Consider the following 26,144-nt stretch of genomic DNA (forward strand, 5'->3'; position numbering starts at 1 on the left):
CACTGACCCCTTCATTCCATTGTTTGGCTACAAATCCTCAGCTATCTTTTCTGTATTCAGAGTTGAGCCTGATCTCTCTCCCCCATTGCAATGCTCTTATTGCAGTAGTCTTGAATAAAGTCTTCCTTACTTGTAGTTCCTTACCTGTTAATGTTTTAACAAGTGTCAGAATAATTTTTCTTTAATAATACCACATAATCAATCCTAACATTCCTTTATAATTTAAAAAAAATAAACCATTACATATGCAATTGATACACTAAAAAGATTATCGATCTTATTCATAACACAGCAATGAAATTAAAACAACACTGAGATTCTATTTAACAGACTGGCAAAAATCCAAAAGTTTGACAACATACTCCCCGGATGAAGCTGTGTAGAAAAAAGGAATTTACATACATTGCTGACTGGGTTGCAAAATGCCAACAGTTCCATGGAGGGGGAGGGGTATTTGATCATACTTAGCAAAATTACGTATGAATTTGCTATTTGACCTAAGAATCCAACTTCTGGAACATATCCTAAAACAAGATATCCATAACTATTCATTACAGCATTATTTGTAATAGCAAAAGATTGGAAACCACCCAGATGTCCATCAATAGGGAAGTAGTTGAATATATTATGGTATATGAAATAAAATTATATTTTATGGCAAGACAAGAAAAATTTAAACATAAAAAAATTTTCTCTGCTCTTTGGTCCCCTCTTCCCACCTCTACTGTGCATTGTGTATCTGCATTATGCATCAACCAAACCTCTCCATTGGCAGGAATACCTGCTCAACAATAAAGAGCAACATTCTCCTAGCCCCAACAAGCCAACTCCTTACAAGATAACATTCCTTCTTAATCTTGTATGGGGCCACAATGACCCATGACCCACTACACGCTAGATTATATTAACTGTCAATAATACATCATTTAACATACAGCCCTCTGTCTCAAAAACTTACATAACTGTGCTTTGACCTGTAAAAGGCAGAACAGTTCTTGGAGCTTTCTGAGAGACTGTTCCTGGGTTATAACCCTCAATTTGGCACAAGTGGGCTTTCCTGGTGGCACAGTGGTTAAGAATCCAGCTTCCAATGCAGGGGACATGGGTTCAAGCCCTGGTCCGGGAAGATCCCACATGCCACGGAGCAACTAAGCCCGTGTGCCACAACTACTGAGCCTGCGCTCTAGTGTCCACGTGCCACAACTGCTGAAGCCCGCATGCCCAGAGCCCGTGCTCCACAAGAGAAGCCACCACAATGAGAAGCCCATATACCGCAACAACCCCCCCCCACAACTCACCACAACCAGAGAAAGTCTGCACGCAACTAAAACCCAATGCAGCCAAAAATAAATAAATAAAGTATATAAATTTATTTTAAAAAAATTTGGCTCAAGTAAAATTTCCGTTTCTTTCTTAGATCAAATGATTTTTTCATCAACAGGGACTAGTTGAATATATTGTGCTACATCTACACAATGGAGTACTGTGCAGAAATAAGGAATCTCTCTCTATATATACTAGTATTGAGTGATCTCCATAATTTATTAGTAAGTAAAAAAAGGTGGAAAAAAGTATGCTACCAGTTATCTAAGAAAAAGGGAGATATGGATAAATGTACATAAACTCTATTTTTAGAATAAAAAAACATTAAAAAATGTTTAAATCATTGCCTACAGGGCAGGAAGGGAGTACAGGTGAGAATAAGGATTTTTCCGTGTGCAGGAAGGAAGGGAGCTGTACAATCAATGAGGTTAAACAAAACCTTGAATTCCTGAATTTGAATTGGAAGTTAGAGTTCATGATGCTTTTTATTAAAAAAACCAAAAGGCCATATTTACCCAACTGTGTCCACAGAACAGGTTATAAAAACAATACAACTCAATAACAATTAGTACCACAAACATTCAGATTATGGTCTTTATATATCATTTCCCACTAAAGGAACCAGAGCACTTTGAATAAATGGCTAATTATAGTATTGGGTAAGAAATGTACAAAGCCAGCCAACAAAGCAATCAAAGACTACTATGGCCATATCAAAAGGACTCAGGAGTCAACGTGAATAAGCTCCCATTGGTCTACTATGGCCTGCAATAACTGCAATGGATTATAACTCAAAAAATATGTTTAAAACCCTGGATTCACAATCATAGCTGTTCACTTTTAGGGTTTTTATCCAACAGGAATTTTTTTTAACAGTTAGGTGATTATCTAATTTTATTTTTCGTTAGAATAACCATTCATTCAGTATTATTTATTGACCAGTTAATCCTTTTCTCACTGATATGTAATACCAATGTCATATATCAAATTCACATATACATACATATCTTTTCTGGGCTATTTATCTTGCTCCTTTATTTGTCCATCCTTGTGCTAATACTATCTGAATTACTATGACTTTATATATAACTTGTTATCTAGTGGACAAGCCCCTTCAGTCTTATATTCCTCCTCAAATTGTCTTGGATCCTGTAAATATTTTTCTACATAAATGTGAAAAATATTAGTATAGCAACCTCAGCAGAAAAACACAACTTATTTTTAAAAATCACCAGCAATTCTACACTGGAAATATGAAAAAGATTAACAGAATAAGTGGGTAACTGAATAAATTTAACACTCAACTACAAGGTTATATAGGATTAAAAGTTATAAAGTAGTATTTATTATACCTGAATGTTATTACGTGGTTTCTTGGGGAAAATATATAAGGACTTCGAGTTTTTGAAATATGAATTTTCCCCTATACTTTTTTGGTAAGGACAAGAACTGAAAAAGAGAAATAATCTTTAATAATCTTGAATCCAGAACGAACAATTCTTGCTAATACATATTTTCCCACACATAGAAAGAAAGTCCCGTAACTTTCCCAGAAATTGCAACTTGAACTACATACTGAACTACTATCAAAACTCATGTGCATATTTGTAAGTTTTTAGTCATTGGGAGCCATGACATTTCTTTTCTCTGTATCACAAACTGTTACAAATACTTTCTTTTTACTATTAACACTGGAACAGAAGCCCTATTCTGTGACTGATTGGCATGCAGAAATGACAGGGACAGGAAATGGGAAACGGTTCAGGGTCTTGGAATTCCCCCGGCTGCCTAATTAAGTGGCTTGTTATTTGTAAGTTTTTGAAATATTTGCCCCCTGGAGTTCCCCTGAAAGAAGAAAACATCTGATTTCATTGACAAAGAGTGTCTTCACGGAACATAAACTAAAAAATTCTCTCGCTGCAATGCAGCAAATATTTACTGTGTTCACCGCACTGCTAGAGAGGGGGGAGAAAAACGGTCCCTGACTAGGAAAACCAAGATTTTGTATTTACAATTTTTCTATCAGTTAACTAGTTAAACATGTCATTGATACAGGGCTCCTCTGTGGTTCACGTATGATTTATATATACACACGTATATGAATGTATACACTCCATCCTAGTCACATTCAGGAAAAAAAAAGGGGGAGTGAAGCCTGGCCTGAAGCACCGAACCGTTGCTAGTGATGAGCTTCTGAAATTAGGACACTTTCGTCAGTGCATTCGCCTCCAGAACAGAAAAACAAAAGTTTAAAAATAAAAGATACAGTGGTTGATTATAAAATAGATATACTCCCCAAAAGACTATAAAATCAAAGCTTCAAAATTAATCCTCTGATGCTGTTCTGCTTTCCAACACTCGTCTTTTTTCCATTTTCACGGCCAGCTGTTTAAGATTGACATCACAAAGCTGCTGAGGAAAACGGTTACAACCGTTCACTTAACCGAAGCCGAAACGCCGCCGGGTTGACTCCGCCCCCGGACGACGCGGTCACCCACGCCGAGGGGAGGCCCCACTAGAGGAATCCGGCTGGGGCTAGACCCCAACCGGGTGACGCGGGGGAGACGCTCACCGCCCGCGCTGGGGCGTTGCCGCAGGGCTTCCCGCGATTCAAAATCTACGGCTCACGCTTCGCCACGTCCCCCTCAGGAGAATGTCAGGAACGGCGAGGGAAGGAAACGTCAAAAGTGCTCACGCGGCGAAATTAAAGGTTGGAACGCCGAGGGGACGCCCGGCCCCGCCGCCCCCGTGGGCTAACAGACTGCGTACGGCCTAGCGCCCGCTTCGGGCCACTCTTCGCCTGCAGACGCCCCGGCGCCCTCGCGCGGCATGACGCGATCCCGGCCGGCGCGCTGTCGTCACTGTGCGTCGGCGTGGGCCCTGCGCGGGCGGGGGGCTTTGTGAGCACCGGAGCCGAGCCGTCCGGCTTCTTATTCTGTCGGCGTAGCAGCTCTCGGGGCTGTGGAGGATCCAGACTGCCGCGCCGTTCCCGCGTTTGCTACGCCGGCCCAGCGGTGAGTGCAGCTCCTTCCGGGCCCCGGCCGCGCGAGGCGGGTAGGGGCGCTCGGGCCGCGGGGGCCCGCTTCCCTGAGGCTGCAGTTGGGTGAGGGAAGACAGGGCCGGGAGCCGAGGCCGGGGGTCGCAGTGAGCTCTCTGTTCTCTTCATTCTCGCAGAGGCTGTTTAATTCGGAAGCTCCAGGTCCAAGACTTGCTGCCGAAAATAATTTTTTTTCAATTGACCTGTTTGCAAGTCTGCTCTGGCCGCCGCCCACTTCTCCGGCCCTTGGACTCTGACCAAGATGTTCGTCAAGTTTTTGCAGGGTTTTAAACTTAACCCTCGGTATTCCTTTGTTTAGTATGTTCAAACGGAGACAGTTGTGTGGCGGCAGATTCCCTGTATCAGATAGTTGCAACCGCGCTCTGCCGCTTTAGTGGTCTATTGTGTATTGTGAGAAATAGCTCCGGGAAATTAATAGGTAAATTCCATAGTTTCTCTTATTTTCCCTTGCAGTTTGTCTCCCGCCTTCAACCCCCAAAGCCACAGTTTGCCTAAAGAGGGCAAATCCACTGTACGGTGCTTGTAGATAAAAATCTGTAAAGATAGGACACCAAGTTCTGGTGTGACGAAAGCATTCACGCAAGTAGTCACATTCCCAAGGCCAGTGTTTCACAAGCCATTACTGTATATTGTTTTCAAGTTGTTTTCTGTGGTTGTTGCTTTGGAATTGTGAGGGCATTGTAGAGTTGTAGGGTTTTATGGGTGGGTTCCTGATGCATTTACTCTCACTGGTCAGTTTGCCTAGTCCTGGAGAGACTTGACATTAAAAAATAACTTTACAGTCTATTATGCCATCTAAATAACTGCTGCACTGTTGCTGATGGGTGCAGTCTCTTTCACCACTAGTCCCCCTTTGCCTGTAGCAAACTGCCAGAGATATTATCCCTAAACTATTAAAAGTTGTCACCAGAAGAGGGGAGGAGACCAAGGCCAAAATATGTTTCTGTGTCCATCTGTCTTCAAAGTTGTGCATTAAAAAAAGTATTCTTAGTGCTACGGGGAGTATATTGCATTTATTTTGATTAAAAACTTTTCTAATTAGTTTTGTTGACAAATAGCTGGAATGAAGCTGTATTATCTAAAGTGTAAATCACTTTTAGAATTTACTGAATAAATTGAAAAGAATATAAATTGTATTCATCGTGAAAATAGTTTTCTAAAATAGCGTTTGTTTTTTCTTTTCAGATATACAGCCCTGAAGAGTCTACTTTTTCCCCCTCATTTTTTCCCCTGCAGTAATAAATCCTATTATGGAGACTCAGAAACTTTATAAAGGGATATAGTTTGAATTCTGTGGAGTGTAATTTTGTGTATGAATTATACTTTTAAAATATGAAGGGTTTTCAGAAAGAAGGCTAGTAGAGTTAATTACTGGTTTATTATGCATGAGCAGTAATTTTGTTGGTAATACAGTACCTTAGGCATTTGTGATAACACTAGAAAGGACAAGCTGTATCTTGATAAATTGATTTACCTTTAATTACAAAATGAATGATATTATAGATGCATGATTCTTAAATGAAAGACAAGTTATTTAATATTTTTGTAAGAAGTTTCAGCTGTGGAAATTTTATGGTTAACTAGTTTATGGAGAAAATACCTTCATTTGATCAAGTATACTAAAGTGGTAGGCAAAGTTAGGAAGAAAGACAACATAATAATGATGCTGCAGGAAATGGAAACAAATACAGACAATATTTAACAAAGAAGAGTTAGCAGTTTGTGAGTTTTAAGCAAAATTCATTTCATTTGACACTGTACGCAGTATAACTGGTTTAGGTTCAACAACACTTGTAGGTGTTGACATCTCCAAAAGTTGTTAGCTGAAGCTAGTTTAACCTTCTTAAGTAAATACTATGATGATAAACTTTGTGAAATTGGCCTTTAGATAATGTGACCATATGAAAACTTTAATTCTTCTTGTTTACTAGAATAAAAGAAGATTAAAAAAAATGTTAAAGTGCTCATAGGGAAAGAAGCCCGCAAATAGTTTTTTCCTCTTGTAGCATAGTCATTAATTGGCTTGATATCCCGGCTTTGTAGCTTGTAACCGAAAGCAAATTAAAGGCATAATTTAGGTATTCTATCCTTGTTTAGAATTTTTGGAATATAAACCTCCTTGAAAAGTCAAGGAGTCTTAGCATATTTTTGGAGGTGTGTCAACTTCTTTCAGGCTATTAGGTCAGTATTACGCCAAATAACGAGCAAATAACATTTGAGTTAATATAATCCCAGAAAGTATTAAATAGTATCTTCGTAATTTAGGAGAGATATTCATCCTACCTGAGTATTAACTCAGGTATAAATCCAGTAAAGAAGGTGTAGTGAATTTTCCATAAGTAGGGGCCTATCATTTGATTCTTTTTTATGGAAAAAATCTAATGTGAAGGGAAGAGAATTGTCATGTGAAGGGTTTTAGCAGTCAAAAAGTAAAATGACTCATGCACAAAACTACCTCCCAAAGACTTTTCCCAGATCCCTTGTATCAAAAAATTAAGAGTATGATGGAAGATAGCACGATCTTGTCAAATTGGACAATCGTCAACAAACAAAAAATGAAATATGACTTTTCATGTGAACTCTACCGAATGTCTACATATTCAGCTTTCCCCGTTGGTGTTCCTGTCTCAGAAAGGAGTCTTGCTCGTGCTGGTTTTTATTACACTGGTGTGAATGACAAAGTCAAATGCTTTTGTTGTGGCCTGATGCTGGATAACTGGAAACAAGGAGACAATCCTATTGAAAAGCATAAACAGCTGTATCCTAGCTGTAGCTTTATTCAGAATCTAGTTTCTGTTACTAGTCTGGAATCCACCTCTAAAAATGTTTCCTCTTCAATGAGAAACAATTTTACACATTCATTTTTACCTACTTTGGAACATAGTAGCTCGTTCAGTGGTTCTTATTCCAACCTTTCACCAAACCCTGTTAATTCTAGAGCAGTTGAAGACTTTTCCCCAATGAGGACTAACCCCTACAGTTATGCCATGAGTACTGAAGAAGCGAGATTTCTTACTTACCAGATGTGGCCATTAACCTTTTTGTCACCATCAGAATTGGCAAGAGCTGGCTTTTATTATATAGGACCTGGAGATAGAGTAGCCTGCTTTGCCTGTGGTGGGACTCTAAGTAACTGGGAACCAAAGGATGATGCTGTGTCAGAACACCGGAGACATTTCCCCAACTGTCCATTTTTGGAAAATTCTCTGGAAACGCTGAGGTTTAGCATTTCAAATTTGAGCATGCAGACACATGCAGCTCGACTGAGAACATTTATGTACTGGCCTTCAACTGTACCAGTTCAGCCTGAGCAGCTTGCAAGTGCTGGTTTCTATTATGTGGGTAAGAAAATGTATAGCTATACATTTTATCTAGTTCATTTTGATTTATATATTAGGACACGTATGTATTCAGTTTTATTATTGTGTTTTCTTTAGGTCGCAATGATGATGTCAAATGCTTTTGTTGTGATGGTGGCTTAAGGTGTTGGGAATCTGGAGATGACCCATGGGTTGAACACGCCAAGTGGTTTCCAAGGTAATTGTTTTGAAAGGTATTTCTACACAAATTCTGTGCTTAAAAGGAGTAGGCATACTTGAATGATTAAGTTTACATTTCAATATAACAAAGCTTCTTTATACCATTAGGGAATTAGCCTTTTTAAAACACCAAATTGTAACATTAATTGTTTTGGTACAAAATGTTGTAGAATGTTGTATGATTTCTTTTGTAAGCCATGTATTCAGGATATAATTTAACTTATTCTTGATGAGTCACTTACAGTTATGGCCATACGTTTCATTTATGTTTTCCATTTTGCTTTAAAGAAGACTTAAGTATTATAAAAATATGTAAAATAGAACGAAAAGGAGATAAGTAAGAAAAAGATAAGAAGGAAAAAGGAAAATAAGGGACATGAAATGGATCTAGGAAAAGGATAAATACAAAAATGCATATAATAAAAGCTGATTGTACAATCAGTATTAAGTCTGATTATAATTGTAAATTATTTTTTCTCTGTACAATTTTATCTTGTCAAGGGAGATATGTCAAATATCTCCCTTTAGTCACTCTGTTTCTCCCACTATGTCCTATTTTTTACTATAGCCTAGAAAGAATTTAGAGGCAGTGCTGTTGATGGAAATAGAATTAGAAATTAATTCTGTCTTTGTTACTGAGTAGCTATGTGAACTTGGACAAGTCATGTGACATCTTTGATCCTTTCCTCATTTGTAAAATGAGGGAGTTGAAATAGATAATATGGTCTTTTAAAAAAATTGTAAAATGTACCTAACATAAAATTTGCCATTTTAACCATTTTTAAGTATACAGTTCTATGATATTAAGTACATTCACATTATTCCTCATTCATTACCACCATCTATTTCCAGACTTTTTTTAAATCTTCCCAGACTGAATCTTGTACTCATTTCATTAATTCCTCATCCCTCCGTCCCTGCAGCCCCTAGCAACCACCATTCTGCTTTCTGTCTCTATGAATTCGACCATGCTAGGTACTTTATATAAAAGTGGAATCACATCATGTAGGTAATGTTTTGACTGGTGAGTGCCTTTCACAATAATGAGGAATCTCTTGAACCTCTTTAATATTCATAATGTATCAAGATAAATTGTGACTTTTTAATTCTCAAAAGTGATACATATTTTGTTTACTTTAAATTATTATTGTAGGAAAAAAGCATGTTCCATTGTCAGAATTGTATTTTCTTTTCTTTTTATATTTTTGGCCCCACCACATGGCTTGTGGGATCTTAGTTCCCCAGCCAGGGTTGGAACCCAGGCCACAGCAGTGGAAGGGCCGAGTCCTAACCACTGGTCCACCAGAGAATTCCTGATTGTCAGAATTTTAAGTGATTTGATTGTGCTTGGCTCTATGAGAGTATGTACATATAATTTGAAATTTAATACTGTATTAAAAAGACAGAAACAGCTTTCCAATTCCAGTGTTTCAGTTGCTACATTTTGTCCTTTATAAAACAAAACCAAACAAAATCTTAGTTTACTTCTGTAATTTGTGTTTTGTTTTAGATGGTTAAGTAAGGGAAAAGGCCAGTGGTGCTTTTTGTAAGCAACAGATTTCAATTGTGGATAATCTTTAATCTCAGAAAATGAAAAACCAAAGTGGATAATCATTATCACTGTATTTTAACACAATTTATTCATTAATTAAATATTTATATGCCTACTGGATACTGTTTTATTTTATTTTTTCCCTCTTAACATTTTTAGTAATAATCATTTGGAAGAAGAGGTAATAGGGTTTACATTTCTATATACAAAGGAATTTCTGTTTTTCATCAGTATTGGTATTTACACAACAGTGTGGAATCAAATAAAAAACCAAGCCAAAGCAAAAGAAAGAAGAACCAAATTAAAGTGAAAGGCAAAAATTGTGGTACCATTGCATATGAGGTTGAAAATGAAATGAATAGGCAGACAAATGCAGATTTTGCAGCAGACCAGGAAGAATACTGGGTTTCATTTCGACTGAGCATGATAATTCATGACAGTAACAGCATTGTCTGAAGGCAAGAGTCCTAGGAATAAGTAGTTGAAAGTAATGATGGGAAATCAGACATCATCATGAGGATCTTTTTTTCCTTTCTAATATCTTTTTTTTAAATTGAAATATGTGACACAATATTATATTAGTTTGAGGTGTACTACATGGTGATTTGATATTTGCATACATTATGAAATTGTTACCATGATAAGCCTAGTAACCATGTGTCCCCATACAGAGTTATTGCAATATTATGACCATATTCTTTATGCTGTATATTACATCCCCATGGCTTATTTATTTTATAACTCAGGTTTGTACCTGTTAATCCCTTTCACCTATTTCCCTATATCCCCCTGATCACTATTTTAGATGCTGGGAATATATCAGTGAATAAGACAGACAAAAATCTCTGTCCTCATAGAATTTATTGGAGAAGGGGGAAATACGGGGCAGCCAATGTTCATTATACTTCCTGTCTTTAGTCGTTATGAATATAAGTTAGTCAGTCCCAGGATAAAAATACTTTAGAACTATATTAAGATCATGAACAATGAAAAGCTGTATTCTCTGCATGATGAACTTGAGTCTTGAGCATGCTTACATGATCTCTACTAAATCTAACCATTTACCAGTTGAAGGACATTTGGGGCAATAATGAATAAAGGCACTCTAAACATTAGTAAACCTTTGTGAACATATGTTTTTGTTTTGCTTAGGTAAATGTTGTACTTAGGAGTGGGATTAGTGGGTTGGATGACAAGTTTTGTTTTCTATTGTAACTTTAGAAGGAACTGCCAAATCGTTTTCTGAAGTGGCTGTACCATTTTAAATTCCCACCAGGAATGTATGATACCTCTAAGAATTCCAGATTCTTAATGACACACGGTATTGTCAGTCTTTTTGATTTTAACCATTCTAATTGATGTGTAGTGGTATTTCACTGTGATTTTAATTAGCATTTCCTTAATGATTAATGATGGTGAGCTTCTTATTTGCCATCTATATACAGTTGTCCCTCAGTATCAGTGGGGGATTGGTTCCAGGACACTCCCAGGGATTCCCCTCAAGAAACCAAAATTCATGGATGCTCAAGTCCCTCATATGACGTAGTACAGTCAGCCCTCTGTATCTGTGGGTTCTTCATCCTTGGAACTGTATTTTCTTTGATGAAGTGTCTCTTTTAAATTTTTTTTTTTTCATTACTAAGTTCCGAGACTTTTCAATATATTCTGGATACAAGTCCTATATCAGATGTCTTTTGCAGCGTTTCAGTCTGTGGCTTGTCTTTCCTTTTCTTATTAGTGTATTTGATGAGCAGAAGTTTTTAATTTTGAAGATGTCAGTTTATCAATTTTATCTTTTATGGATTGTGCTGTTGGTCTCTTAGCTAAAAAATCTTTACCTAACCTAAGGACAGAAAGATTTTCTCCTAGGGTTTCCCTGGTGGTGCAGTGGATAAGAATCTGCCTGCCAGTGCAGGCAACACAGGTTCAATCCCTGGTCCAGGAAGATCCCACATGCAGGAGCAGCTACGCCTGTGTGCCACAACTACTGAGCCTGTGCTCTAGAGCCCGTGAGCCGCAACTACTGAAGTCCCGTGCCTAGAGCCCGTGCTCCGCAACAAGAGAAGCCACTGCAGTGAGAAGCTCGTGCACCGCAACGAAGAGTAGCTCCGGCTTGCCGCAACTAGAGAAAGCCCGCATGCAGCAACGAAGACCCAACACAGCCAAAAATAAATAAATAAAATAAAAATTAGAGGAAAAAGAAAAGATTTTCTCCTGTGTTTTCTTCTAGAAGTTAAATTGACAGGTTTTGTATTTAGGCATATGATTCATTTTTAGTTTGTTTTTGTGTATACTATGGCCATAAATCAAGGCTTGTTTTTTGCATATTTTATCAAGTTGTCTAGCACCGTTTGTTGAAAAAACAAAAGGGAAGAAACAGAAACATGTTATATGAACTTTCTGGAACACCATTGAGAAATTCTAGTAGTTTGAAAGCAAGTATTTGGGAAACACTGTCACATGTATAGATGAAAATACTTGATTCTCTATTTTTTAGAGAGAGGGTTTGTGTTAAGTATAATGGTAGAGTGGACAATGGAGATAGATTAGCAGATATTTTGTGAAAGATCACATTTTAGGAATAGCAAATTAAAGTTTCTGCTATGTTAAGTCCCCAAAGTAAATTATCTAGAACAGTATTTTTCAAGCCTTAGCTTGTGCTCCTTTGAGATCCAGACCTTTTTATTGTTGTGATTGTTTTAATGCAATCAAACAAAATATCACAATGCATCAATGCATAGTAAGAATTTGTAATATTGTATGAGAGTTTTGTTCCTGTTAGATGTGTATATGTACTAGGTTGTGATGTAAAATGTTTGTACTTTGGGATACAATCAAATAATTTGAAAGCCACTTTTCTAGAGTAATCAGATTATATTTTTGTTATAAAAGAACTTAAAACTTTTTCCTCTTACGTTTTAGGTGTGAGTTCTTGATACGCATGAAAGGGCGGGAGTTTGTTGATGAGATTCAAGCTAGGTATCCTCATCTTCTTGAACAGGTAAATATGTTTTTATAATTGGCAACATTGAGTTCTCCTAGATAATAATTACAAATATGATTAAAAGTGACAATTACATCTGTTTTCTCAATTATAGTTACATGTTTTGTGTCCATCTTAATGGACATGTTTGTTCAGGGGCTTTTAAAAAATGACTCTTTTTTCCTTTTTTTTGAAAAATCACTCAACCTGCCACTGTACAAATTTGTGGTGGGGTTGGAGAAGAGCTTTAGTGTCTCCTCCGTATTTTTGAGAAAAACAAAATAACTTGTTAGCAGTTTGGAGTCTCTGAGAGTGATTCAGCTGAAATATGACTTTCTAAGTGGGATGAGAAACCATTAATACTTTTTCCTGTTTTCTTGAAACTAGAGAAATACTTGAATTCTAATTTGGAATTGGGTGATGTATAAGGAAATGTTTTATGATGATTAAAGTAAAACATAGCAAATTGAAGTATGTTTTCAAAAGCGTGTATACAGTAATTAAGATAAACTTAATGTTGCTATGTTCAGGTTGTTTGAGATTTCTGATTTTATCTATTATTTTTTTCTACTGTTTCATAGCTATTGTCAACTTCAGATACTCCTGGAGATGAAAATGCTGATCCACCAAGTATGTATGAAAATATTCCAAATATAGGATAGGATTTTTTTGTCAGAATATTAAGAATGAAAGTATGTAACAAAGGACTTCTGAGGTCATAGAAAAAAGTGCTAGAAAGTTAATAAATATTATGTATCTACTAAGATTCATGACATTTTTAGAGGATTCTTGGAAGTATTCTAGTTTTTGTTCTTAAAGTGCTGACATTCTCACTGGAGAGACAAGACAAGTGCAAAAGAAAAACAACTTCAGGGAATACCAAATGAGAAGAGCAAATAATAAGCCCTCCAAAGAGGAAATGTTTGTATAAGCTAGCATGTTTGGAAAGACCCAGTTCACATGGTTTGAAAATTGGGCTAGATATTAGGTATTTGCCAGGTATGTAGTAGTTTAGTGCAAGGATAGGAAATATGTCTTCTGGTTATAATTTAATTTTAGCCACATCTGGCATTTAGTGTATAGTGTTATTCAGGTCTCCTTTTTCCTTATTAACTTTCTGTCTGGATGATCTAGCCAGTCTTGAAAGTGGGATATTGAAGTCCCCTACTATTATTGTATTGCTCTCTATTTCTTCCTTTAGTTATGTTAATATTTGCTTTAAATGTTTAGATGCTTCAATGTTTATTGCATATAAATTTACAATTGTTTTGTGTACTTTGTTTTGTTTTGTTTTGTGTACTTTTAATGAGTTGACCCCTTCATCACTACATACAGTGATCTTTGTCTCTTGTCACTGATTTTGACTGAAAGTCTATTTTATTTTATGTAAGTATAACCATTCCTCATTACTTTTGATTACCATTTGCATAGAACACCTTTTATATCTTTTCATTTTCAACCTTTCTGTGTCCTTAAAGCTAAAATGATTCTTTTATAGGCAGCATACTGTTGGATCTAGTGGGTTTTTTTTAATCCATTCAGCCATTCTGTGTCTTTTGATTGGAGAATTTAGTACATTTACATTTAAAATAATTATTGGTATTGTAATTATTGATATATAAGGACTTTTTATTATGATTTTATTAATTGTTTTCTGACTTTTTTTAGTTCCTTCGTTCATTTCTTCCTCTTTTGCTCTCTTCCTTTCTGATTTATTTTCTGTAGTGGTGTGCTTTAATTTCTCTGTTGTATTTTCTGTATGTACTATAGGTTTTTTCTTTGTGTTTACCATGAAGCTTATGTAAAATATCTTAGATACAATAGTCTGTTTTAAGCTGATAACAACTTACCTTCATTTACAAAAACTCTACAGTTTTACTTCTTCTCACCCCATGTTTTACACTATTGATGTCATACATTTTATATTCTGCATCCAGTAACAAGTTAATATAGTTATAGTTAATAATATTATTGTTTTGTGTTTTTTATTTTTATGTTTTTTTCTATAAATATTTCTTTTTTCTTTTAATTTTTATTGGAGTATAGTTGGTTTACAATGTTGTGTTAGTTTCAGGTGTACAGCATAGTGATTCAGTTATACATATACATATATTCGTTCTTTTTCAGATTCTTTTCCCATATAGGTTATTGTAGAATATTGAGTAGAGTTTCCTCTGTAAGTCCTTTTTGGTAATCTATTTTATATATAGTTATATGTGTATGTTAATCCCAAACTCCTAATTTATCCCTTCCCCCCACATTTCCCTTTTGGTAACCATAAGTTTGTTTCTGAAATCTGTGAGTCTGTTGCGTTTTGTAAATAAGTTCATTAAATCAGTTTTTAAAAAATTAGATTCCATATATGAGTGATACCATATGATATTTGTTTTTCTCTGACTTCTCTTAGTATGATAATCTCTAGGTCTATCTATGTTGCTGCAAATGGCATTATTTCGTTCTTTTTTATGGCTAATATTTCATTGTATATATGTACCACATTTTCTTTATCCATTCCTCTATCAGTGGATGTTTGGGTTGCTTCCATGTCTTGGCTATTGTAAACAGTTCTGCAGTGAACATTGGGGTGCATGTTTCTTTCCAAATTATGCTTTTCTCCAGATATATGCCCAGGAGTGGGATTACTGGATCTTATGGTAGTTCTGTTTTTTAGTTTTTTAAGAAACTTCCATACTATTCTCCATAGTGGTTATACCAATGTACATTTCCCACCAACAGCATAGGAGGGTTCCCTCTTCTCTACACCCTCTCCAGTGTTTATTGTTTGTAGACTTTGATAATGGCCATTCTGACTGGTGTGAGGCGATACCTCACTGTAGTTTTGATTTACATTTCTCTGATAATTAGTGATGATGAGCATCTTTTTATGTGCTTTTTGGCCATCTGTATGTCTTCTTTGGAGAAATGTCTATTTAGATCTTCTGCACATTTTTTGATTGAGTTGTGTTTTTTTTGACATAGAGCTGCATGTGCTGTTTGTATATTTTGGGAAGTAAGCTCTTGTCGGTCACATCATTTGCAAATATTTTCTCCCATTCTGTGAGTTGTCTTTTCATTTTGTTTATGGTTTCTTTTGCTGTGCAAAATATATTGTTGTTTTTTAACTTATGCTAGAGATACAGTATAGGGTGTTATGAATTTGACTACATATTTACCTTTACCAGTAAGTTTTATTTCATGTTGTTACTTAGCATCTCTTCATTTTAACTTGAAATCACTTTAGTATTTCTTCTAAGGCAGGTTTAGTGTTGATGAACTCCCTCAACTGCTTGTCTGGAATGTTTTTATCTCTCCTTCATTTCTGAAGGACAGTTTTGCCAGTGTTCTTGGTTGGCATTTTTTTTTTCTTTTAGCACTTTGATATATTAAGTCATTCTCTCCTGGCCTTCAAGGTTTCTGCAGAGAAATGTGCTGATAGCCTTAGGAGGTTCCTTTGTATATGAGGAGTCATTTTTTTCTTGCTGCTTTCAAAATGGTTTCTCTGTCTTTTAATATTTTGACTATAATGTGTCTTGGAGTAATCTTTGGGCTGATCTTACTTGAGGTTCCTTGAGCTTACTGTTTGTGGATATCCATATCTCTCCCAAGATTTAGGAGCTAAAGTTTTCAGCTATTATTTCTTTAAGCTTTCTTCCCTTTTTTCTGTCTTCTGGGATTCCCATGATTTGACTGTTTATTCATTTGGTTGTGTCCTATAATTCATTTGGCTTCCTTCACTCTTTCATTCTCTTTTCCTTTTGTTCCTATAACTGGCTAATTTCAAATGATCTCCATTTGAGTTCTCTGATTCTTTCTTCTGCATTAGCAAGTCTGTTGTTGAAGTTCTCTATTGATGTTTTTCAGTTCTGTCCTGGTATTCTTCAGCTCCAGGTTTTCTGCTTGATTCTTTTTTGTGGTTTCTGTTTCTTGATTAAACTTCTGATTTTGTTCATGCATTGTTATCTTCATTTCATTTAGTTGTTTATCTTTGTTCTCTTGAATTTTGTTGAGTTTTTTTAAGGTGACTCTATTGAGTTCATTGTCAGGCAAATCATAGATCTTCATTTCTTTGGGGTCAGTTCTGGATCTTTATTGGTTTCTTGTGATGGTGTCATATGTGCCTGATTTGTATGATATTTATATGTAGCCTTGCCTTGGTGTCTGTGCATTTGAGGGAGCAAACGCTGCTTGCAGTCTTTATTGACTGGTTTTGGCAGGTAAAGACCTTCTGCTTTCAGTCTTGATGGATACTGAGCTGTTTCTGGGTTTGTAGCTGGGACCATGGTCAGGGATTCAGGTGCCTGGTACAGGCCAGTCTTCTCAAAATGGCTCTCCTTGGTCTTGGAATACACTTGGGTTTCATAATCTTATACCTAAATCCCAAAGCCTCCCACAAAAGGCACTTTTGTCCTTGGATGGATTCTAAAATGTTGTTGCGTGGGGTACAAGTTGGGGGCAACTTAACCGGCAATCTTGCTATCATAGTTTCCTGCATCCTTCTTAAGGTATGTTCCTCACTTGGCTTCCTGGACACCACATTCTTTTTTGTTTTGTTTTGTTTTTTTTCGGTACGCAGGCCTCTCGCTGTTGTGGCCTCTCCCGTTGCGGAGCACAGGTTCCGGACGCGCAGGCTCACGGGCCCAGCCGCTCTGCGGCATGTGGGATCTTCCCGGACCAGGGCACGAACCCATATCTCTTGCATTGGCAGGCGGACTCTCAACCACTGTGCCACCAGGGAAGCCCTGGACACCACATTCTTGGTTTTCCCCTATTTCCCTGGTTGATCATGAACAATTTCCTTTGGTGGTTACTCCTTTTTCAAACCTCTAAATGATGGAGTACCTCTCAACATTCAACCCAAATGTATTTCTCCATTTCCTGAGCTGCCGACTGTTTAACTACCTGTTTAAATCTCTACTTGTTTATACTGGGTGTCTCAGAGTTAATATAACCAAAGCAAACATTTTCTCCCTGTCCTTCATCCTTCAAATTTGCTCTTTCTCTGGTCTTCCCAACTCAGTTAATGGCACTCACTTCCTAAGGTCAAAAGTTGACTTAAGTTAGACATCATCCCTGATTCCTCCTTTTACTTGGTATATTTAATCTGTTAGAAGTCCTTCCATCTCTGCCTTTATAATATGTCCCAAATCTTACCACTTCTCTCCATCTCCACCACTATTAGCCTGATTCAAGCTGCCATGAGTGTCATAACGTCATTTTATGACTTTTTGTCATAAAATCCTAACAGGGCTCCCTGATTCCATTTTACCTCATTAAAATTTATCACAGAGCTGCCAGAATCATCTTTTGAAAAAACAAATCAGGTTTTATCAGTACCCTACTTAAAACCCTCCTAGAATATTGTAGCAAACTTAGAATAAAATATAAATTCCTCAAAAGGCTCTACATCATCTAGGCATCACCCTCATCTCTGACTTTGCATCACCTTTTTGTTTCTTGAATATATCAAGCTTTTCTCTCGACTTGAGGCTTTTATACTTGCTGTTCTCTTTGCCTGAAAGACTTCTTTCAGATATTCCCATAGCTCACTCCTTATCTTTCAGGTGTTTGTTCTGGCGTGTTCTCTCTTCAGACAGTGTTTCCACATATGTTTGAGCAAGGGAGCACATGCACATTGTATATTTATTTTTATTATAAAACAGTTTTCCAGCAGGTGGCAGTAAAGTGTCTTGAAGAATTATGTCATTTTGTAATTTTCACAGAAGTGCCATATTGGCTAACATTGACCCTGTTCTCAGAAAATGCTTCTCTGATCACACTCATCTATCCACCTTTCTAGGTCTTGTCCATCCTTTAAGTTCAAACTCTAATGCCATCTTTTCCATGAAGTTTTTGTTGATTTCCCCCACTTTTCTAGCTGAATTAAGATAATTTTTCACTTCTAAATTTGTGTAGCATCTCAGTTTCCAAAATTGACTGTACATCAGAATCATTTGAGGAATATTTAGAATATTCCTATGCCCCATCCCGAAGAGTCTCTAATTAAGTAGATCTAGGATGTGGGAAGTGGTATTTTTTAAAAGTACAGCCTATTACTACACTCTCATTTGATGTTTATCAGGTTCAAACGTTTGTTGGAGTTATAGGTAGTTGGTGTATATAGCTCATCTCCCTTACCAGGATATAATCTGTACTAGAGTAAAGACTATCATAGTCATTATTCTCTGTATTTTTATATTTATGGAATTTATACAAATACATGTCTTTTAAACTAGTTGTTCATTTTGGACCTGGAGAAAGTTCTTCAGATGATGCAGTCATCATGAATACACCTGTGGTTAAAGCTGCCTTGGAAATGGGCTTTAGTAGAAGCCTGGTAAAGCAGACAATTCAGAGTAAAATCCTAACAACTGGAGAGAATTACAGAACAGTTAATGATATTGTGTCAGCACTTCTTAATGCTGAAGATGAAAAAAGAGAAGAAGAGAAGGAAAGACAAACTGAAGAAACAGCATCAGGTATTTGGGAATGTTAGTCACCTGCGTTACTTCCATTGAGGGCTCATAGGACTGTCTCACATGTTGCAGGACAGTGAGCATCCCCGTCTGTCCACTAACTGCTGGTGACAGCCACCAGTCATTTCCAGCCTCACATCCCCTTCACTGTGGGTAATGTATCACCCTAGTCGAGAAGCACTGACTACAGTTGTTTTTGTTTTTGTTTTTTTGAATGCTTATTTTCCAAGAAGATTGCTGATTTATGCTAATCAGAGGATTTTAGCATAATTCCTTTCTTGAGCTATATTGCATTTCTTCCTCATACATTAACAAATTTAAACTATTTTGAAAAAGCAAGATTTTATAGTTGGGTGCCTGTCTTGTTTCTACTTTTTTTTTTTTTTTAAGTTCCTTCAAATCATATTCTTAACATGGTGTTTGACTGTCTAATCCTTGCTTAGTGATCCTTATGCAAAAAATAGAACCCATGATGAAATCCTAGGCTTTGATGAGAAGCACCTGCCCAGTCCAAAGATAGTAGAGAACTGATTTTGGTATTCATCCAGTTTTATGTTAAGCCTCAGACTCCCAAAACAAGTCTTTTGAGTAATCATTCCTTTAATAAATGTTAATTGAGGATGAGCACCTGTGCCAAATAATGTGCTTGCTATTCATGGTGCTTGCTTTCAAGGAGCTTATAGACTAGCTGTGGAAACTAGTATGCAGAAGATAGGGTTAAAGGACCAGCAGAGGTGAAGGTTGCATATATAGTGTAAATTGGGGCATTTGGGTTGGAAGACACTTTCTCAGTTTAAGCTTTTAAGTAATGTTAGGAATAGTTTGAGAACCTCATTGTTTGGCCATGTTACACAGTGTTTGAAGTCTGATTTCTAGTTGAGACAGGTTTGTGTTTAAACCCTGGCTCTGTCAGTTACCAGGTTGGCAATTAACTTAACCAGACCTCAGTTTTTCTCATCTGTAAAATGGGGATGATAACAGTACCAATTGCATGGAGCAGCTATAGGAATCAAATGAGATGTTACAAGTAAAACAGTTTAGCACAGTGCCTAGAACATCAAAAAAAAATTTTAAGTAGATTTATTTGGGAAATGGGAAGGGCTTCGTGAAAGAAAGGGCCTGAGGAAAGTGAAAAGATTTTAAGATTGTTAACCAGTAATAAAACACAGGTTAAATGAAATCACTGTAATAAAACTGGTCACCATAGTTTTGTGACTTTCTTATTCTTCGTAAGGTTCAACGAATAGTCTTAAATTATGGATTTTTTGTTGTTTGTTTTGTTTTGTTTTTGGCCAAGTGGCATGTGGGATCTTAGTTTCCTGACCAGGGATCGAACCACGCCCCCTGCAGTGGAAGTGCAGAATCTTAACCACTGGACTGCCAGCGAAGTCCCTTGAATTATGGATTTGAAATTGTTTCTTAATAAGCAAACAAGTCAGAAAAGGAATAGGGAGGAAGAATTTAGGTTACTAATAAGAGAAGATCATTGAGACACCTGACTACATCTAGACTAGAATGGGAAGTAAGCAAAGCCAGGAGACAACTCTTGTGTTAGTAGTTGGGAATGACATGGAGATTGAAGAACAGATGTTAGTAGTGAGGTGAATTAGTAAGGTAGAAGGATATAAGTTGTGGTCAGAGAAGGGAATTCCATAATTTTGAGATGAATAGAGCGTTTGACTTCTAGAAAGAAGTAAAAGGTGAAGGAAATGGTCTTTTTTTTTCCCGGAACTTTACAATAGACTTCTTTTTTATTTCTCATTAAACTTGTAAATATGGAAATGTACTTTTTTTTTTTAAGGTTGAAAGCAGGCAATTAAATATTATGGTCAACAGAAGAGGAACTTTTTGAAAAATACTGTAGGAATTTATGCCCATATTCCATAAATGTAGGAAATTTAACAATGGATTTCGTGCTTTTTAAAAAAGATTAGGCTTGATTCATACAGAGTCTTTTTTAATTGCTATAAACCTAGACCTTTATTATTTTTTATTTTATTTTTTTCTGCGGTACGCGGGCCTCTCCCTGCTGTGGCCTCTCCCGCTGCAGTGCACAGGCTCTGGACACGCAATCTCAGCGGCCATGACTCACGGGCCTAGCCGCTTCACGACATGTGGGATCTTCCCGGAACAGGGCACAAACCCGTGTCCCCTGCATCAGCAGGCGGACTCTCAACCACTGCGCCACCAGGGAAGCCCAAACCTAGACCTTTATAAGACAATATTGGTAGCTAATTATGTGCCAGATATTGTGATAAGTATTTCACATGTATCTCATTTAATCCTTACAACTCTTTGAGAAAGGTACTATTATTATCTGCATTTCACAGATGAGGAAACTGAGGTGTATGGAGGTTAGGGCACATAGCTAGTAAGTGGCTAAGCCAGTGTGGAGCTCTAGGTCTGTCCTAACTCTACAGCTCAAACTCTTCAACACTGCTTACTGCTTCTTAAACATGGAGTTGAAGACACTAATCTAGGAGACCTGATTCTATAACTGATTCTTTCTGTGACCTTGGATAGGTCACAGTTAATGATATTGTGAGTCTGTCTCTCCCTATCTGAAAATGAGAAGCAGTCATACCTGCCTTGTTTAATTGATAGGATCTTTTTATCAAAGGAGACAATTCATATGAAAATGCTCATAAAAGTAAAGTGATATAATGCAAAGAGAAGTCAGTAGTAATTCCATGGGGGCAAAGTACAGAGGTTGCAAATTTATACTGCCCTCTAAAATTCTCTGCTTACTCTCAGCAGGATAAAGCAGGGTTCTAAGACAGGTAAATATATAGACTTTAATAAGTTAAAAAAACAGAGACCATGTGTGTACTTATATATAATATGCCTTAGCTAAATCTTCTGAAAGTTTTCCAAGTGACAGACATTAAACTGCAGAGGAGTAATTTTGTCCTTCTTTTTCCAGCTCCTATTTATTTAGTGTCTGAATTGTTCATAGGGTTGGTTGTTAGTATATGAGTGTAGTTGGAGCAGTTTATAATCTAATGGATTTTTCTTTCTTTTTTCTAACATGAAGATGATTTGTCCTTGATTCGGAGGAATAGAATGGCTCTCTTTCAACAGTTAACATGTGTGCTTCCTATCCTGGATAATCTTTTAAAGGCCAATGTAATTAATAAACAGGAACATGATATTATTAAACAAAAAACACAGATACCTTTGCAAGCAAGAGAACTGATTGATACCATTTTAGTTAAAGGAAATGGTGCTGCCAACATCTTCAAGAACTGTCTTCAAGAAATTGACTCTACATTATATAAGAACTTATTTGGTGAGTTTGTTGGTAAAGTTATTTTAGAAATTCTTGGGATTATGTTCATCTTTGTGTTTGACAAACAAAACGAATCCAATTAGCAAACTGTACATTTAACTTGTTCTAAAAAGTGAAGTCTTTTATTACCCAAGTAGCATGGCTAAATAATTTCTGATGATAAATAGCTAGAATCTGTGTTGTTCAGGATATAGTAGGTGAAAAATAATAGGTAGTAGATGAAGCAGTCTTGTATTTGGTAGAGTGATGCCTTAAAAAAAATTTTTTTAATTGAGATATAGTTGATTTACAATATTATATAAGTTCCAGTTGTACAGCACAGTGATTCAAAATTTTTGTAGATTATACTCTGTTTATAGTCATTATAAAATATTGGCTATATTCCCTGTGCTGTACCATAAATCCTTGTAGCTTGTTTATTTTATACATGGTAGTTTGAACCCCTTAGTCTCCCTATCCTTATCTTCCCCTCAACTTCCCTCTCCCCACTGGTAACCACTAGTTTGTTCCTTATATCTTTGTCTTTATCTTATTTGTTATATTCACTAGTTTTATTTTTTAGATTCCACATACAAGTGATAAAATAGAGTATATGTCTTTCTCTGTCTTATTTCACTAAGCACAATACACTCCAGGTCCATCCATGTTGTTGCACATGACAAAATTTCATTTTTTTATTAAAAAAATATTTTTAATGAGTTATTAGAGTGATATTTTTGTTATGTTTTTCTTTCTTCAGTGGAAAAGAATATGAAGTATATTCCAACAGAAGATGTTTCAGGTAAAACAAAATTAAGACTTAGGACCAACATGAAATATTACCCTTTCATTTTTTTTAATGGAAGTTTCTGTTGTTACTAGGTCTGTCACTGGAAGAACAATTGAGAAGGTTGCAAGAAGAAAGAACTTGTAAAGTGTGTATGGACAAAGAAGTTTCTATTGTATTCATTCCTTGTGGTCATCTGGTAGTATGCCAGGAATGTGCCCCTTCTCTAAGAAAATGCCCTATTTGCAGGGGTATAATTAAGGGTACTGTTCGTACATTTCTCTCATAAAAGAAAAATAGGCTATATGTTGCCTACATATAAAAGTATTTAAAATACTGTTTGAACATTTGAAGCTATCTGAAGTAAAAAAGGAATTATTTGTTCTTTAATTAGTAACATTTTTGTTCTACTCTGCTTTCTTTGGTACTAGTAATCTTGTTTCCAAAAGAATACCATATATAATATTTAATCTTAACCTCTGTTTATATGAAAGGTAAGATTTATGTTTGAGCTATATTACTGTACCTGTATGAACACAGGAGGAGTTAAAGGAGCAATCTTAATGCTATTATGTATCATTTTAGGAGTGACTAGGTTTGGTATTCTTTCTGAAAGCTTTGAGTACTACTTTAGAATGTAGTTGAAAGAAATGGAAACCAGGAGCTCTGGAGTTTATCACAGTTATATTGCCAAATTCTCATTGGTGTTTTTTCAGTTGTGTTGTAAAATAAGGATTTTTCTCTTACAGGTAAAAAAGCTTTTCCCTAATTTGTGAGAAACATCTTAATAAAGGTCTTTAAAAAGACTACATCATCGATTTTTTTCCTCTGATTTAAAAAGTAATTTCCGTAAGCCTTCACAGGGTTATATAAGGATGAGATAATGTACATAAGCATAGTATCTGTCACATTGTAAGCACTTCAGATGCTAGTTATTAAGTTAAAAAATTGAATTCATGAAACATTACCATGAAGTGTTTTTTTTAATAGTAATGGGATTTATGAGAATTTCCTTTAGATGGTAATATCTGTCTAGTTGCTTTGTATATTATAGATATTATTTGAATTAAAAATCCATATCAAAAATTATTAACAAATAGAATTATGTAAATCTTCATTGGAATTTAAAAAAATAGTTTAATCATTTTGTTGTTGAGTAAGTGTTGGTGGGATGAGGAGGTGGAATACAGGCAATGGTAAGTATCTTTTTTTGGGTCCAGTCATATTTGACCTTTCCCAGGTCTGGGTCTATGGCAGACATCTGAGGCCAGGTGGAAAGGAGGTCTAATATTAAAAACTCTTCTTATCCTAAAACTCCTTTAGATCCCTTTAAATAGAGAATATAGTAGGAAGAAAGAAAATTTATCCTTTTTTTTTTTTCCCCCACAGAGCATAGGTGCTCTTTAATGACGGTTAAATAAAAATAGGCAGGAGTTCTATAGAAAACAGTATCCATAAGGCCCTGGCATGCATCCCAAGGGCCATGGGGGTGGGTCCTGTGCCACCCTGGCCGCAGCATGGCCCCTTTCTTCTGTGACTTGTGGGACGCTCACCACTTTTGGCCTGGGCCTGGGTCCCCAGAAAGCCCGAATCCTCTGCTGGGCAGAGAGCTGCCCTGCAGGCTCCACGAAACTTCCATGGGCCCAGGCCTGGCCTTATAAGAAGTCTGAGGCTCTGTGTCTGTCAGGGAGCTGCAGCAAGTTTTCCATGATGCAGGAGAGGTCCTGGCTGATGGGGGGGTGTGTGGCAAAGCCAGGAGCAGGTGTGCTTGTGAGAGTCTGGGGCCCACCAGCTGGACTCTTGCTTTGTTTCCATCCTGATGTGTTGATGCATTTATTTAAGTCCAAATGCATATGTCTTGATGCAAGACCTTATGTCAGTGAGAGAAAGTTTCTCCCTGCCATCATAGAGGGAATCAAATCATTTTTGACACTGGTATTTAATAAAACCTATATTGAGGATTCACTGTGTACCAGGCACAGGGCTACTAGATTCTTTTAATAATTAAGATGTGTTGTTAGCTGAATTGTGTCCCCCAAATTTGTATGTTAAAGTCCTAATCCTGAGTATCCCAAAATGTGACTGTATTTCAAGATTGGGCATTTAAAGAGGTAATTAAGGTAAAATGAGACCATGTGAGCCCTAATCCAGTACTGTATGACTGGTATCCTTATAAGAAGAGATTAGGGCACAGACACACCCAGGCAGTGGACCATGTGAAGATACCTGAGGAAGACGGTCATCAGCAAGCCAAGGTAAGGACTTCCCTGGTGGCACAGTGGTTAAGAATCCGCCTGCTAATGCAGGGGATATGGGTTCGATCCCTGGTCTGGGAGCATCCCACATGCTGCAGAGCAACTAAGCCTGTGCACCACAACTACTGAGCCTGCACTCTAGAGCCAGCGAGCCCCGACTACTGAGCCTGCGTGCCACGACTACTGAAGCCCGCGCACCTAGAGCCGTCTGTGCTCTGCAACGAGAAGCCACCACGAGAAGCCCATGCACTGCATTGAAGAGTGGCCCCCGTTTGCGGCAACTAGAGAAAGCCTGCACACAGCAACGAAGACCCAACATAGCCAAAAATAAAAATAATTAATTAATTTAAAAAAAATCTTGGGGAAAAAAAAAGCCAAGGTAAAAAAGCTTCAAAAGAAACCACGTCTTCCAACATCTTGAATTCAGACTTCCAGCCACCAGAACTCTGAAAAAATAAATTTCTGTCGTTTAAGCCACCCAGACTTAGTACTTTGAATGGCAGCCCTAGCAAACTAATACAAGGTGCTAAATAATTCAAAGCACGTTAGCTATAATCCTTTTGTTTGGCTGTACCCTGCAGGCCTGCAAGCCCTTTACTTGCCCCACCTGTAGACAAAGACCGAAGAAAAAGCCCAAAGTCAGTGACAGAGACATCAACGGTTTAATGCAGGGGTCCCCAACCCCCAGGCCACAGACTGGTACTGCTCTGTGGTCCATTAGGAACTGGGCCACACAGCAGGAGGTGAGCGGCGGGCGAGCGACCGAAGCTTCATCTGTATTTACAGCCACTCCCCATCGCTTGCATTACTGCTTGAGCTCCACCTCCTGTCGGATCAGTGGCAGCACTAGATTCTCATAGGAGCATGAACCCTACTGTGAACTGTGCATGCAAGGGATTTAGGTTG

The 26,144-nt window shown here is 37.1% G+C and overlaps 1 protein-coding gene across 1 annotated transcript; it reads left to right on the top strand.

The window, feature by feature from the left end:
* Positions 1-3,838: 3,838 nt before the first annotated feature.
* On the top strand, positions 3,839-23,792 carry BIRC2 (baculoviral IAP repeat containing 2). Its single transcript, XM_060160286.1, has 9 exons — positions 3,839-4,337; positions 5,567-7,723; positions 7,819-7,918; positions 12,395-12,473; positions 13,037-13,085; positions 18,689-18,931; positions 21,963-22,217; positions 22,957-22,998; positions 23,079-23,792. The coding sequence occupies exons 2-9, from the start codon at positions 6,823-6,825 to the stop codon at positions 23,270-23,272; spliced, it is 1,863 nt and encodes a 620-aa protein (XP_060016269.1). The 5' UTR covers positions 3,839-4,337; positions 5,567-6,822; the 3' UTR covers positions 23,273-23,792.
* The last annotated feature ends 2,352 nt before the right edge of the window (positions 23,793-26,144 follow it).

The sequence above is a fragment of the Lagenorhynchus albirostris genome, chromosome 9 (assembly GCF_949774975.1).
Source record: "Lagenorhynchus albirostris chromosome 9, mLagAlb1.1, whole genome shotgun sequence".
Lineage (NCBI taxonomy): Eukaryota > Metazoa > Chordata > Mammalia > Artiodactyla > Delphinidae > Lagenorhynchus > Lagenorhynchus albirostris.

What these genes read in the sequence shown, in the direction of transcription:
- BIRC2 (XM_060160286.1), top strand. Translation starts at nt 6,823, where the DNA reads ATGCACAAAACTACCTCCCAAAGACTTTTCCCAGATCCCTTGTATCAA. An exon ending in CACGCCAAGTGGTTTCCAAG is followed by an intron (nt 7,919 to 12,394) that starts GTAATTGTTTTG and finishes CTTACGTTTTAG; the next exon opens with GTGTGAGTTCTTGATACGCA. An exon ending in TCCAACAGAAGATGTTTCAG is followed by an intron (nt 22,999 to 23,078) that starts GTAAAACAAAAT and finishes TGTTGTTACTAG; the next exon opens with GTCTGTCACTGGAAGAACAA.